At 39.9% G+C, this 13,510-nt stretch overlaps 1 protein-coding gene across 2 annotated transcripts; it reads right to left on the reverse strand.

The window, feature by feature from the left end:
* Positions 1 to 593: 593 nt before the first annotated feature.
* Positions 594 to 12,929, reverse strand: kif3a (kinesin family member 3A). Of its 2 annotated transcripts, XM_073486977.1 has the most exons (19): positions 12,766 to 12,856; positions 11,931 to 12,213; positions 11,556 to 11,700; positions 10,921 to 11,005; positions 10,727 to 10,832; positions 10,397 to 10,536; positions 10,076 to 10,273; positions 9,728 to 9,902; positions 9,537 to 9,635; positions 8,792 to 8,891; positions 7,862 to 7,866; positions 5,865 to 6,021; positions 5,517 to 5,697; positions 4,794 to 4,904; positions 3,913 to 4,038; positions 3,407 to 3,460; positions 3,212 to 3,280; positions 2,967 to 3,097; positions 1,585 to 1,723 (listed from the first exon to the last, which is right to left on the reverse strand). In XM_073486977.1, exons 1-19 carry the CDS (start codon positions 12,769 to 12,771, stop codon positions 1,675 to 1,677), a joined length of 2,220 nt encoding a protein of 739 aa, XP_073343078.1. In that variant the 5' UTR covers positions 12,772 to 12,856; the 3' UTR covers positions 1,585 to 1,674. The 2 variants fall into 2 exon arrangements, with proteins under 2 accessions (XP_073343077.1, XP_073343078.1); XM_073486976.1 differs by lacking the exons at positions 7,862 to 7,866; positions 8,792 to 8,891 and having other exon boundaries at positions 594 to 1,723; positions 12,766 to 12,929.
* Between the last annotated feature and the right edge of the window lie 581 nt (positions 12,930 to 13,510).

The following is a 13,510-nucleotide window of genomic DNA, read 5'->3' on the forward strand; positions in this document are numbered from 1 at the left end:
ATCTTTGTGCACTTAAAATTTTCAATTTGTTTTTCTTTTAGAAATTGAATATCACTTGTCACCCAGCTTTTGACAGCACATGTCAACTAAATCAGCTTCTGCAGCACATCATGACATGTGCCACGCCATGAACATCCCCGGAAAACAGGAGCAATCATGAGTTATTAGGAGTGATCATATGTACCATTTAAGTAACATATACATAAGTTATTTCTATTTATTGAAAATTGTCTTATTTATTATCTAAGATCTTATTTTTGTAGCATTTGTATTTATACCTCAATAAATTATAATGTGACAGTGGATTTGTTGTTCAAGCTTCTTATTTTACACCTGTTCATAATGTTTCAGGTATCTGTCCAGTCAACCAGTAACAGCTAAAGAACGAGACTTTTGAATACAAGACAGTTTTTTTTAAAGATACCTATTATTACGTACTGGGTTTACAGATTCTCCAACAGCAGGAAAGGTGATTACTAATAAGCTGTTAATGTCTGTTTTGTGCCATTACAACTTTTTTAAAAGCATAAAACAATTGGGAATATCACCGATTAAATAATGAAACGGGTAAAGAGCAGCAGAAATGCGAGATAGAACATGGAAAATAATTTAATAAATAAAATATCCAGGGGTTTGGTGGATGTAAACATTTGACATACATTATGATACAAAATAAAAGCCAGTTTGCCTCCACTACAGAACATTGTAAATTGAAATAATCGCCACAAAAACCTCAAACTAGTGCATTATACTAAGGCATACAGTATGTATAGGGTATTTCAATATAAGACAGAGTGTTCTGACATTTGAAAATAAATAAAAAGATGACTTGCTTAGTTTAGCAAATGGCACTAACATAAGAGCTGGCTGGCATGCATGCCCCTACGAGTCTGATCTAAAGGATTAAGTATTAAACGCACTTTTTAGTTACATTATGATACTACATACTCTACTTGTTCTCTCCACATTAGAGTTTAGTTTGTTTCTCTCAATGTTAATGCTTTCATGTATTCAATGGGAAGAAACAGTGAGGCTACAGCTTGTGCTAGGAGTAGAACAGTTTGCTTAAATTTAAGTGAAAATGCACCCTTAATTAGAATCAAATTAAAATGTATTCATATAATCATGGGGCCATTTGATAGCAATCCATTTGTCACATAGCAGGAAATCAGCAATACAGACTTAATCTGTGGTGTTCATTGCAAAACAGTTTGAGTGTTAAATACACTAACAATATTTCAAAACATATGAATACAGTGTCTAGTTCATGTCCTCAATTCTATAACTTCTTTCAGACTGTTGGTCACATTTATATCAATTATGTTTCAAGTGAGATATATTTATGGTAAATTCCTCCTTAATGCTAGAGGTGCTTATGTAAAAGCACTTAATTTAAACAGAGGCAGACGCCACTGAAATGTGCTCCGAAGCAACATTAAAATGTTGGACATCCTCAAAGAAGTCATACACAGTAATACAAATAACAGGTCCTCTTGGCCAAGAGGTCTAAATAGGTGCAGCTCATTCACATTTAAAACCTTACCAGCTATACAGTGTATTCAGATAATCTTTTAAATAATGTTCAACAATAAATTCTTCAGACTGGACTGATGACTTCTTTCCCTAAAGTAACATAGAAGTTGCAATAAAACGAAGCTCATCTCTTCGCTGTCTTCACTGCAGAAGGGATTCGATCACAGCGTCTGGCTTTGCAGATCTTTTCCTGTGTGGAGATGAACACGCGATAAGTGTTATCGACAACTTCAGGAAGCTTTCAGCCTCTACATTTCTCAGAATAACAGTGTATCATGATAACAGCAAATACCATAATGCTAACGCTTCATATCAACATGCTATAAATAAACTCAATCATACAGCGAAGCCAAACATTCACAACTAACAACTGTTGTAACTAACAACTCATAGGAGTATTTGATGTAGTCTAAAATACAGATGCAAAACTGTGTTGAACCATAAGTTGGGATGGTGAGAGGCTAAAATTTTACCAGCAAGTTGCAGATAACCAGTGAGAGTAAATTAACCCAGAATCAGGCTTTTGCTCTTCAGACTATTAGCCACCTTAGGGCGCCTCAACAAATCAGATAAAGATCTGATACAAAAAAAACCTGAGTAGAAATGCAACACAGAAACATTAGATATTATTGAAATCTGAGTAGCTGAGACCCACTCTAGCCATATGTAGAAAAGGTGTGTGTGTGTGTGTGTCTCTTGGAGAGACTGATCCATTAACAACCATTACAAGTGTAATTGCACCAGTGAACGGTCTCCATAAGTGGACACTTCCTGGTGATAATGGAAGCCAAACCAAGTTGAAATTACGCTGCAATCAGCAATCTCTCACACGATAAGCATATCATGTGACAGTGAGAGAGATCACTGCAGCAAAAAACGCCTCTCAATTTCAACATGAGTCAAAACGAAGGCGCTAAAAGTGCTGTTGTAGCATTAATCTAATCCAGGTCAGCATAACCAATGAATGGTCTGTATGAGGGGGTGATGTCAATGAGAGAAGACTCGCTTGTAGTGAACTCATGTGCATCACCCATGTGGTATTAGGCGATGGATAATTATTAACTAGCCCGCTAAACTGTAATTTCTGCATCTTAATCGCTAAACTGTGTAAATTAATGTTTTTCCTGCATTTCTTCAAGTTACAAAACAGCTTCAGGTGAATAACTAGGCTGAGGCTTAAGTAGATTTACATGTAACTGAGGGACACAAGAAGGATTCATTCGAGAGTTGTAATCTGAGCAACGGAGACGCATATTTGCATTTCAGTGTAAATGAAAGTGCATTAAATGACATCCACATGAGAGGTTTCTTCAAATGACAAAGGTATAGACTGATGGAAGAAACAAGTTGTGAGAAACTACACGGTATAGTGGTATATCAGTGATGCTCAACAGGATGTTGTTTATCTGTGGTCTGTTTAGGAAGTAGGTTACCTTCGCCCTGTCTTGGGACGACCACTCTTGCCACTTTTAGAGGTTCTGGGTCGCTCTAATTTCATCAGTGACTGTCGCATGCTCTCCTCTGTGTACGCCAGATACACATGGGACAGATCCACCTCAAATGGCTACAGGAGGCATGGACAGAAGAAGAGTGAGAACAACAATACATTCTAACCGAGGGAGAGAGAAAAATTACACAAAAACAATCTCGTGCAGGAACAACAGTACAAAGAACTTACATCTTTTTCTTTTTTGTCAGGTGCGGGGGTCTGTTTTCTCATGTTGTTGCCAGTGTATGCCACACATTTCTGAAAAACGTAATATAAAAGTACAAAGATGCACATTACTAAGAAGTTGTCCATAGCTCGCTTTTCATCTTTGATTGATGTCAATCAAACCACAGTGTGAGCATGAGTCTTGCAAAGTGAGCTCACCAGCTGCCATTCTCCAATGTCTTCATTCCAGTGCACGTAATTCTCGATCATCTCCTACACAGGGAAACATGGGCAAATATAAGCAATGTCACTAATGCAAGGCCACAAAAACATTGAGAAAGGCATATTTTACTATGTGAATCTTATAATGCAATAATTCCATTATGTCAGTAGTGGCCTAAAGGTTAGAGAAGGGAGCTTGTGACAGAAGATCGTGGTTCAATCTCCTGGACCGGCAGAATAAATCTGGGTGAAGAAAATGAAAGACAGCACTTGGCCCTCTCCTTACCACCACTAAGGTGCCCTTGAGCAGAGCACAAAATAGAAAAAACAGTAACCTAAATAAAGTAAAATTCAGCTGGTGACCAAGGCAGCTTTTTTTTTTGTTGTATGCCGTTTATTTGTGTGCACAAATGTGAGAGAACAATAGAAGTCATACGTATTGAGCAAAGACAATATACTGTAAAATCAGACGTTGTTCCATAAATGTGCGTCCACATACACACCTGGTACTCCTGGGGAATAAAGTTGTCTATGATGAGCATCTGGAGCCGCAGCTCTCGGCTCAGCTGGCGGATGTTCTCCAGAAGGCCCTCTATCTCTCTGTGATGCTCTTGCTGCAGATCTGCCATCTAACAGAAAGGACATGAACACCACGATTGATCAGTTTGTTTTCCTACCCTGGTCAATCAAATTGAACTACACACACAGATCAAGTTTCCTAATTTATTAGTTTAAAGTGGCAATCTTGAAGATTTCCAGAATTGCAGGTGTATCTTTGGACCTCACTGCTTCCCGGAGATCCAGTGTCCCCTGTGTGACGTCAGTCGGCCACTTTGCCGCACTTCGAAAACATTTCATTCCATTCATTCATGTTTGTTTGGCCATGAACGTTAACAGTAACATTAATCTTTACTCCCAATGCTAGCAGAGACCAGGACAAACAAAACTGTTGCCGCGTGCGAACCACCTACTCTCTCTGGCCGACCAACCACTGCTGGGTGAATGTGTCACTAACTGTGCGCCGCTTGTGACATCTTCCAGGACAAGTCGCCACTTACACCCAGTGTACATCTTTAGTATTACAGCAAATGCAAGGGCTTTCATCTGTGGGCCATAGACTCAATCATCATTGTGTTACCTTATTAGGCGATAGATAGTGACATAACAGATATTTATTTACATGATAAACTTCGAGATTATTACTTTAAGCTCTCATTACAAAAGTATTTTATTATAGGAATTCGGTCCCTCATAAGAGTTCAGGGAGAAAAAATTAGCCTACATGATGTATGTTTATCCCTACTCACTAGACCACATTGTTGCCCTAATGGGGGCATTTAAATGTATAATCTCTCCCAGTGTTAATTTCTTATGTTATGCTTACTTCTGATTTGGCAGCCATCAGCATGGTCCATACTTTCTTCAGCTTCTTGGTCTTTCCTTGAGCCTCCTCCTGCAGGCTTGTGTACTTCTCTTCTATGTCCAGACGTTCTTGCTGTTTTAAGAGGGAGAGTGATCAGTGATTAAGCAGAAGCAAGCTCATGTGAGTCATGTGGAGAAGAGGTCAAAATGAACTCTTCAACTCACTTCAAACCAAAAGGACACAACTTTTCTTGGAACGGTGCTTATTTACATGAACACAAAGAAAGTGAGAGAGCGACTATGAGCATCTAACCATATTTTTCCGACCTCAGTGATGCAGCTTTATTACCACGTCATATAGACCGTGTGGTATCTGATGTCATATTTTCTCACTCGCTGTGCCATGTGGCAGAGTAGCAGACAGCTGATGTTGCATGAATGTCTGAAGATGTTACTATTCTGATTTTGGAAGTGTCAAATTGTTCATTCAAGGGTGTACTACGGACATGAACTGAATCTGAGACTAAAGCCGCAATACAAACACACAAGAAAAAAAGAGAGAAAGGCAAACTTGACTCCTGACTATAGAAAAGGAGTCATTCGCATAAGTTGAACAGGTTTATCCGTGTTTAAAAAGCCGACATGTACAAGCTAATTTTGGTATAAAACTGGTATTAGTGAAGTATTTGGAAGTCTGATTGTTTTTTGTGCGGATCCAATTATGCTTACTGTCATCTATCCCTACCTCCTTCTCCTCCAGCTCCCTCCTCAGCTGCTCCGCTCTCCTGCGACGTTCTTCCAGTTCATTGTTAGACTCCTGCAAAAGTTTCTCCTGCTCCTCGGCCTTGGCCAGGAGGTCCACCCCGCCTACAATCACCTTCTTCTCTAAGGCTGACAATTTCTCCAGCAGGAGGTGATGTTCCTGCCTAAGGGATTAGAGTAAGATAACGTTTCAAATGAGTGGTTACCACATTCGCACATCCACTTACAATTAAAGAAGACATAACAGAGTATTTCATCTGTATTGTCACAAATACTGCATTTATGAAGAAGTTAATGAAAGTACAAGTATTTTTTGCTTTCATGAACTCACTGGGCTTTAAGAAGGTCCTTCTCCCTCTTCTCCAGCTCTGCTCTTGCCTTGTTCCTCTCCTCCTCTTCCATGTCCAGTTTGGCCTCCAAGGCCTTTCTCTCCTCTTCAATCTTTGCCTGCATCTCCACCATCTTGTCCGGGGAAACCTTCTTCCTCCCTTAAGCGAGACACACAGGGAACCGCAGTGTCTTTAATTGATAGGTTGTTTTAGATGCATCTTCCCAGACAAAGCACTCATCAGTGTATAGGTTAGAATGCTTTAAGTGCAGATTAAGTCATTAAGTTTATGCTATGGTTTTTAATCAGCATTAGTATTATTTAATATGTGCAGTTTTAGTTCACACTGAAGTCAAATTCATAGATTGTTTAAAAAGGAACCTCAGTCCTGCCAGTGAGATTCAGATGCACAAAGTTCAGGAATGCTAATGCACAGTATTAAATAATTATTGTTAGAATAAGCAATTGATGAAAATAAGACAAGCTATATTAAGTGCAAGATTCCCCTAATGGCATGGTGGATATGAAGATGGAGAATATGAGATCTGTGGGTAGCAGCCACATAAAGACACACAGAAAAATGTAAACCGTGATTATACAGTAAGTTATCCGACTACTCAGTTAGTGAAATAGCAACCGAAACACACGGCGGCCTTCTGAAGAATTTATGCGAGTAGCATTGCTAAAGGACAGTAGGACTACGTAGATTCTTACACCAACCTCTTTCTTCTTGAATTAAGAGGTGTAAAGCAAGCCAGACAGGCGGCATTTGCACCAGGAGGAGGAGGAGAGAGAGACAAAGAGCAACACATTACAGAGTGATTTTGAAAGTCTTATGACTCTACAGAATGGAACACCACTTACGAGACAAGGAAAGAGAACTCAAAAAGGAGAAGGAGACATTTCTGTTATACAACAAAATGCCATAGGAGAGGTGACAGTGAATGGACATGAGGCAAAAAAACAAAAAAAACAAACTAATTTCACATAATGAAACATGATGTGGGTGAATTGCATCTTTGAGGGACAGGAGGCACAGATTATGCAATAAAGCCTGGCAGAGGTGTAATCTGAAACTGAAATTGTCATGCAGAAACGGTTTACTATGTCAAAAGTGTGGCCAATTAGGTCATGCTTAAAAAAAAGAGTAGAAGCAAATGTACTTTTAAATAGTATGCAAATTTTGGACGGATCACTTCAACGGTCTCATTTTAATTCAGTTCTGATACATTTTTGTCAACCATTGCACACCAGGAACCTTCACAATCATTTCCATGTCAATGTTAATATTTGGGGTATAAAATTTCAGGGGTGTGGCAGTAGCAGTGGGAGGGATCTGGGCTGTGAGCGAACAGGAATGATAGTGACACAGGAAGGTATAAAGCCCCTTTCACACATGCAAAGTAGTTCAAAAATGCTCTTTGAAAATTTACTCTGGCAATTTGCCTATTGAGGACCTTAAACAGCTTGCACGTCAATTAAATTGAGAACATTAAACAGACAAGGTTTGTTTGTTCTTAAAAAAGATCAAACTTTTCTGTGAAATCCTGAATTAACAATGTTCTTCTTCTACCTAGGCTTCACAACACTCTGAGGTTGTTAATATGAAAAATGTTTCATGTTAATAGCAGTTTTTACCTGCATTTGGACCAAGACCTGTATTATTACAAATGGTGACAGAGAGTGACAGACAACTATAGGAGAAATGCAGTGCTTGAAGTGGGCCGGTACACACCATTACACAGCAGCACCACTTCTATATAGAAAGGACGTTATGAAATCATTTAAAGGGTTGGTCTAGTGGTTAAGGTACTGAGCCAACCATTAACCACAGTTGGTGGTTGGGGAACTCTGTTGCATGTTATAAACCATCTCACTTTCCTGTCATTTCTCTACTTTTGTCTATCTGATCTAACCCTAAAATAAATATAAAAAGAAATCATTACAAAACAATTCCAGACTCCACACCCAGATCTGAGTCTGCACCAAAAACTAAATACCTCTCCTTTAACCAAAATGTCCAACAGAACTTTTAATACCGAATCCCACTCTATCTACCTTGACTTGTCCTGGAACGAAGAGATTATTTCAACAAAAAGTAAGTTCCTTTTTGTTCCTTTCTGATGTAAAGTTAATTTAAATGTTTCAAGCAGGCGTGCTGTATTATAACATGATTCATGTGTACCCCTCTTCAGACAGCTGATAACATATATTATGCACAAGGATAACGAGACAGTTACGAAAGGAAATATTACAAATGACTCAAGCTGTGGATGAGACATCAAGTCATCAGGAAATCCCCTTAAGAAAACCACCTACATACACAGCATGAAAAAAAACACGTTCTCATTGAACAAGTCTGTCAAGTCCCTCTCAATTTTTAACCTACATTAATGCCAAATGTTTCCACAATATAAACCAAAGCCTGTTAAAGCAACAAACAGCATGCAGGCAAATCAGGAATTGAAGAGAGGTGAAAATAAATAACTTTGAACTTCATCTCTTAACTAAAACAGGTTGTGACAGAAAGTGTTAAGTAGACTCCGTCATATTTAATTAATGATTAAATTGATAAGAAACATCTCTCAAGTGGCCTCCCATACCTCCCAAAGCACTGCCTGTGGTCAGCAATCAAGTAATGGAGATAAATAGCCGATCAGCCGCAAAGCATGCTTTCTAATCATCTAGACAGCCTGTGCATCATGAGAACAGATATTATTACAACTTAATATCCTGACAGTGATTTCACCATGATAGGACAAACATCGATTGGTCATGACACAGCATGGAATATTCCATGTAGAGGAGTGTAAACGTCAAAAACCCTGCCTTGTATTGATATATAAAAGCAGCCATCTTACAGGTTCTTTGTGTGAAAAGGGCTTAAGTTTTTGGGCAGGTGGGTTGGTAGAGCAGAGTGCTGCTCCAACTCACTATTCTGAGGTATGTCCTCAGTAGGCGGTGGTACTGAGGAGAAGCAGGCAAACTCTGAGCTATTGCTGCTGTTGCTGCTGCTGCTGCTGCCACTGTCTGGAAAGGAAGCAGAGGAAGCACCACTCCTACGAAGCCCGCAGTGACGAACAGTTAAAGGAATAGATGGACGGCTCTAGGAGCCACTGGTTTGAAGAGCTTAAAGCAAAATATGGGTGTTTTATTAAACAAAAGAGGGAGCTGTGGGTCCACGCATGCAAATTGCAGATACAGCAACATACTCACAGTGGCTGAATGATTTCGTTAATATTAATTCAAAGGAACCTTACACTATAGCACTGGAAAGAACATTGCATCTCAGTAGAATTAGTGTCAGCATTGAAACGTAATGATGCTTTGCTGATCTGTGTCAATACTTCTCTCTACTTTTAAGTGGAAATGGTTTAAGTGTGAATACAAGGGAAACTCCTGAATGAGTATAGTGTTGTTTATGGATACATGTTAACAAAGAGAAGAACCAACTTGATAGTTATGAAGAACGGAATGCTGACTCATATTAGAATTAACTTTCTGAGAAGAGATCAAACTAGATATACACAATTTACACAGATGTTTATCCATCCATTTACCAAACCACATTTAAACTGCATGAAAAAAGGCTCACAACGATTGCATCAGCAGATTTTCAGTCATTTGCTCTATTTCACACTTGAATCTATGTGTGCATTGATCACAAATTCTTACCTCTTCTTCTCCTGTGGCCCTCTCCTGCCTCCGCACCTTCATCATCACCTTCATCCATCTCTTCTGATCCGCTGCAATCAGAGCCAGAGATCTCTTCACCTAGAATCACACAAAACATTTTGAAAAGACACAGTCAGTATTTAAACAATAATCCAAACCGCATGATCATTTCTTGCTTTCTGGCTCATTACCTTCAACCAGTTTCTTCTTCAGCTCCTCAATCTCCTTCTGAAACTGGCGCAATAGGGCATCCTTCGGGTCCTCATTGATCCTGGCTTTGTTCTTGATGTTTTTAGCTCTATTAGCGTAGCGCAGGGTACTGATGGTCTCATCATAGTTGTAGTCGGCAGGGCCTATATTTGCACACTGTGGTGGTGGTGGTGGTGGTGGTGGTGGTGGGGGGTAACAATAATATAAAATGCTTAGAAAATAACCATTTGCACATTTATTGCTCTCTTTGAAAAACATATGAGTTTAAAAAGAGAGAGTTTTTTCATGCACATATGCTTTTTAGTACTCTTTTTAAATTTCAACTGTACCATCATGGTCTTGGAGTTTCCTCCTAGTGAATCCTGCAGCAGACGGGTTAGTTTAGAGTTCCTGTAGGGCACGTGCGTGCTCTTTCCATCCACCAAGGCAGAGATGACGTTACCCAGAGTGGACAGAGAGAGATTGATCTTTGTTGCTTCCTTTAAACGCTGACCTGTGGCTCCAGTCTTGCCCTGTCTCTCTGAACCCTGTAGGGAAAAGGTGACAGATTAACTTGTGGGTGATAAGGCATTTACCCTGGTTACTTGTGTGATCTCATTTTCTAAGAAGTAGTGATATTTACTCAGATAATTCCGTTCTGAGATACATACCGCAAGATCAACCAGATGAAGTTTTCCCATGCGCACATGCTGGTTTCCATCCACACCTTTCTCACTACATTCAATGGTGATGGTGAAGATGGCATGAGAACGGGAGCTGTGTTCATTCATGTTTGTGGCACCAACAGACCCTAAACAGAGAGAAATAACATTCTATCAGGCAAAATTCCTGTGATTAACTTTAATATTTGAGCTGAAATTAGATTTTATGAAATCATTTTCTTTGCACAAAATTTCTACATGTGGTTTTACCGTGCAAATTCACAGATAAACATCTTGGTAACCCCCACTTCCCTGTTAATGGGGGTAGTTTTTGCTTACGGTTTTTGTGGCCCAGCGTCATAATCCTGTCCATGTCATCAGCGTTGTTCACAACATAACCAGAAAGGTCTTTAATATACACGCCAACATCTGGTCTTTCTTTCACCTGTGATTGAAAAGTAGACCTTCAGTATGGAAAACTTAAAAGGCAGTTACCAATCACTACACTCCGTGTTTTAGTGTTATCATTTTACCTCCAGCCTCTGCATCTGGTCCTTGCCCAACAAGTCGCGCACTTCCTCATTGTAAATCTCCAGGTACGAAACACGAACCAAAAACCTGTAGAAGTTAAATGTTTATTCAAAGTCAAATCTAAACGCCAAAATGTAAAACTGCAATCAGAAAACAAAAATAATAAAATTTGTCTAAAAGACATTTGATTCCCTTTTAAAGGGGGTGAGCTAAACTTTCATAATCTGGATGAAAATGTGTTCTTAAAAATACTTTGTCCCACTTTGTATTTGTTACTTGTTATTTACAAATTCTTCTGTTAAAAATAAATAAATCTTTGACGTGGTGTTATTACTTACAGGATGATTAACAAAAGGCTTCCCTTTAACTCGGAAAGACTCGCGACAGTACTTTCAGACGAAACTGTTGCTTCAGTAAGAAACCAAAGCAGTTTATCAATAATAGTGTCAAAATCTGTCCACAGATTATTTCATAAGGTTGCTTCTGGTCGTTTGTGCAAATTAGACAGGTCACCAAAGTTTTCACTTTGTTTAGTGCTGATGTGAACACCAGGAGCTAATCATGTATGGAGGGGAAAGAAAAGTGTCTCATTTGTTGTGTATATATAATATTGTTTGCTGACTGACTGCTTTCTTACCTTGTGTCACCCTCTGCCTTGGCAATGTGACCAAAAATGTGAGCAAAGGAGTTTGGGATTATCCCTCTGAGTTCTGGCACTGCTCTCACACCCTCCATGGTGAATGTTTTTCCTGTGCCAGTTTGCCCATATGCAAAAATGGTGCCTGAAATGGACAGCAGAGCATAAACTCACACATGAGAAAATAAAAAGTAATACAAATCATAGTGGCAGGTTAATAACGGAAACACAAATTTGAGGATTTGATTCATAAAAGGCTATAAAGTGCTTGTGTCTGTATCAAAATAATGTCACTGCTGGTGAAGTCATTACACTGATGATGCAGATTTTACAGCAGGGGTTTATTAATAAAAAATTATGTCACATTCATTTTACCATTGTATCCCTCTAACACAGAGTCAACGATGGGGCGGGCTGTGAGATTGTAGACATCCAGCTGTTTGCTGTCTGGTCCAAACACAGTGTCAAATGTGAAGGTCTTGGGAGGCTCCTGGGGTGTCTCCAGTTTGTTAACTGTGATGGTCCCACGGATCTCGTCCACCATGACGGACTGTCTGTGCCCCATCATCTTCTCTTTCTGGTTGAGGGGACGACATCTCACCACCACCTTCACATTGTCATTGACCTCCTGCTTTTCATGTTTGTCAAGCTTATTGCTCTGAAAAAGGGGAGTGATAAGAGACAGTTACGCCATATGTAGGAATGTAAGCTAATATATATTGATAGTGACAATTAATTAGCAACCTGCACTTTCAGTTAACCAACATGGACATAAAAGCACAGCTAGCTGCGAAGACTTTTACAGTAAATAACACCAAGTAGTCTGTGTGCAGCACGTTTGTTAAATGAGGTTGATCGTTGTCAGAAGCTAGCTTGACCGCTATCTGCTAACGTAGTGGTTTGCTCGGTTGCTGTGCAGGTAAACGCTAACGTTGATGATAGCGTTAGTTAGCTAGCTCACTGACGGGGGACAGCGAGCTCGTTTATAAATGTATTTTCTGAAAAGCTCCATACTGTTAACACTACATGTTATTGTGATGTATTGTGACTAGCAAAACCCAACGTTGGGGACAGTATACCATGTACACTGCAGGGACGCCAACTGGTAAGCTAACGTTGCTAACCGGTTAGCATCACATCAGTGGGGTCGGAGGAAGGGAGGAACCCGCTGCAAACAAAACAAAAAAGGCGAACAGGCGAGGCGACTTACCGGCATGGCGAGAATGCGGAAAGGCGACTACAATCTACGCGTAATGACAATGAAATGTTTGTAAGGCCCTGTTCATTTGACTCTAGGTTATCCGAGGAATTTAAATGCCAGCGCAGTGCCCATATCATCAAGAGGCTCACATCCGATAGCTTGTTGTCAGGTCTGAGTCTGGGTGCGCATGCGCGGCAGAGGATGGTGGCGGTGGTCTCCAGCTTAAGTGCTGCATACATGCATGACATCATTGTGTTTATATGCATGTCAGGGTCAGGGGACGTACAGAAGTCAACACATATATACTGTGGCTCTTATTGTAGGCGAAGAGGCAGGGGAGTTGAAGTTGCAAAAGTCCACTGCATGTCCAAACACCTGACAGCCATGTCAGGATTAACCTGATATAGGGCCCCAGCGACAAAATATTAGCTGCTGGGCTCCCATTAAGCCCACACCCCCTCTCTCTGTGACATTCCTTTGCTGGCATCCATCCTCGCTGTGTTAGTTTGATTATGCACACATTAATTGGCACATAGGGCCCATTCTGTGCCGTAAGTACTGAAATGTCCCATATGATGAGCATGGATATTCAATATGTGATTTTAGGCAACGTGATGCATGAATCTAATGCGGTTTAGAGAAGATAATGACAGCGGGAGAAAAATTACAGTGACAGTATGATAATACTTAGCATTAAACTCACAACAACTTTGACTGCACAGCTGCAACTCCAGTACCACATTTACAGCATGTC

This window comes from Pagrus major, chromosome 18 (genome assembly GCF_040436345.1).
Source record: "Pagrus major chromosome 18, Pma_NU_1.0".
NCBI classification, from domain to species: Eukaryota; Metazoa; Chordata; class Actinopteri; order Spariformes; family Sparidae; genus Pagrus; species Pagrus major.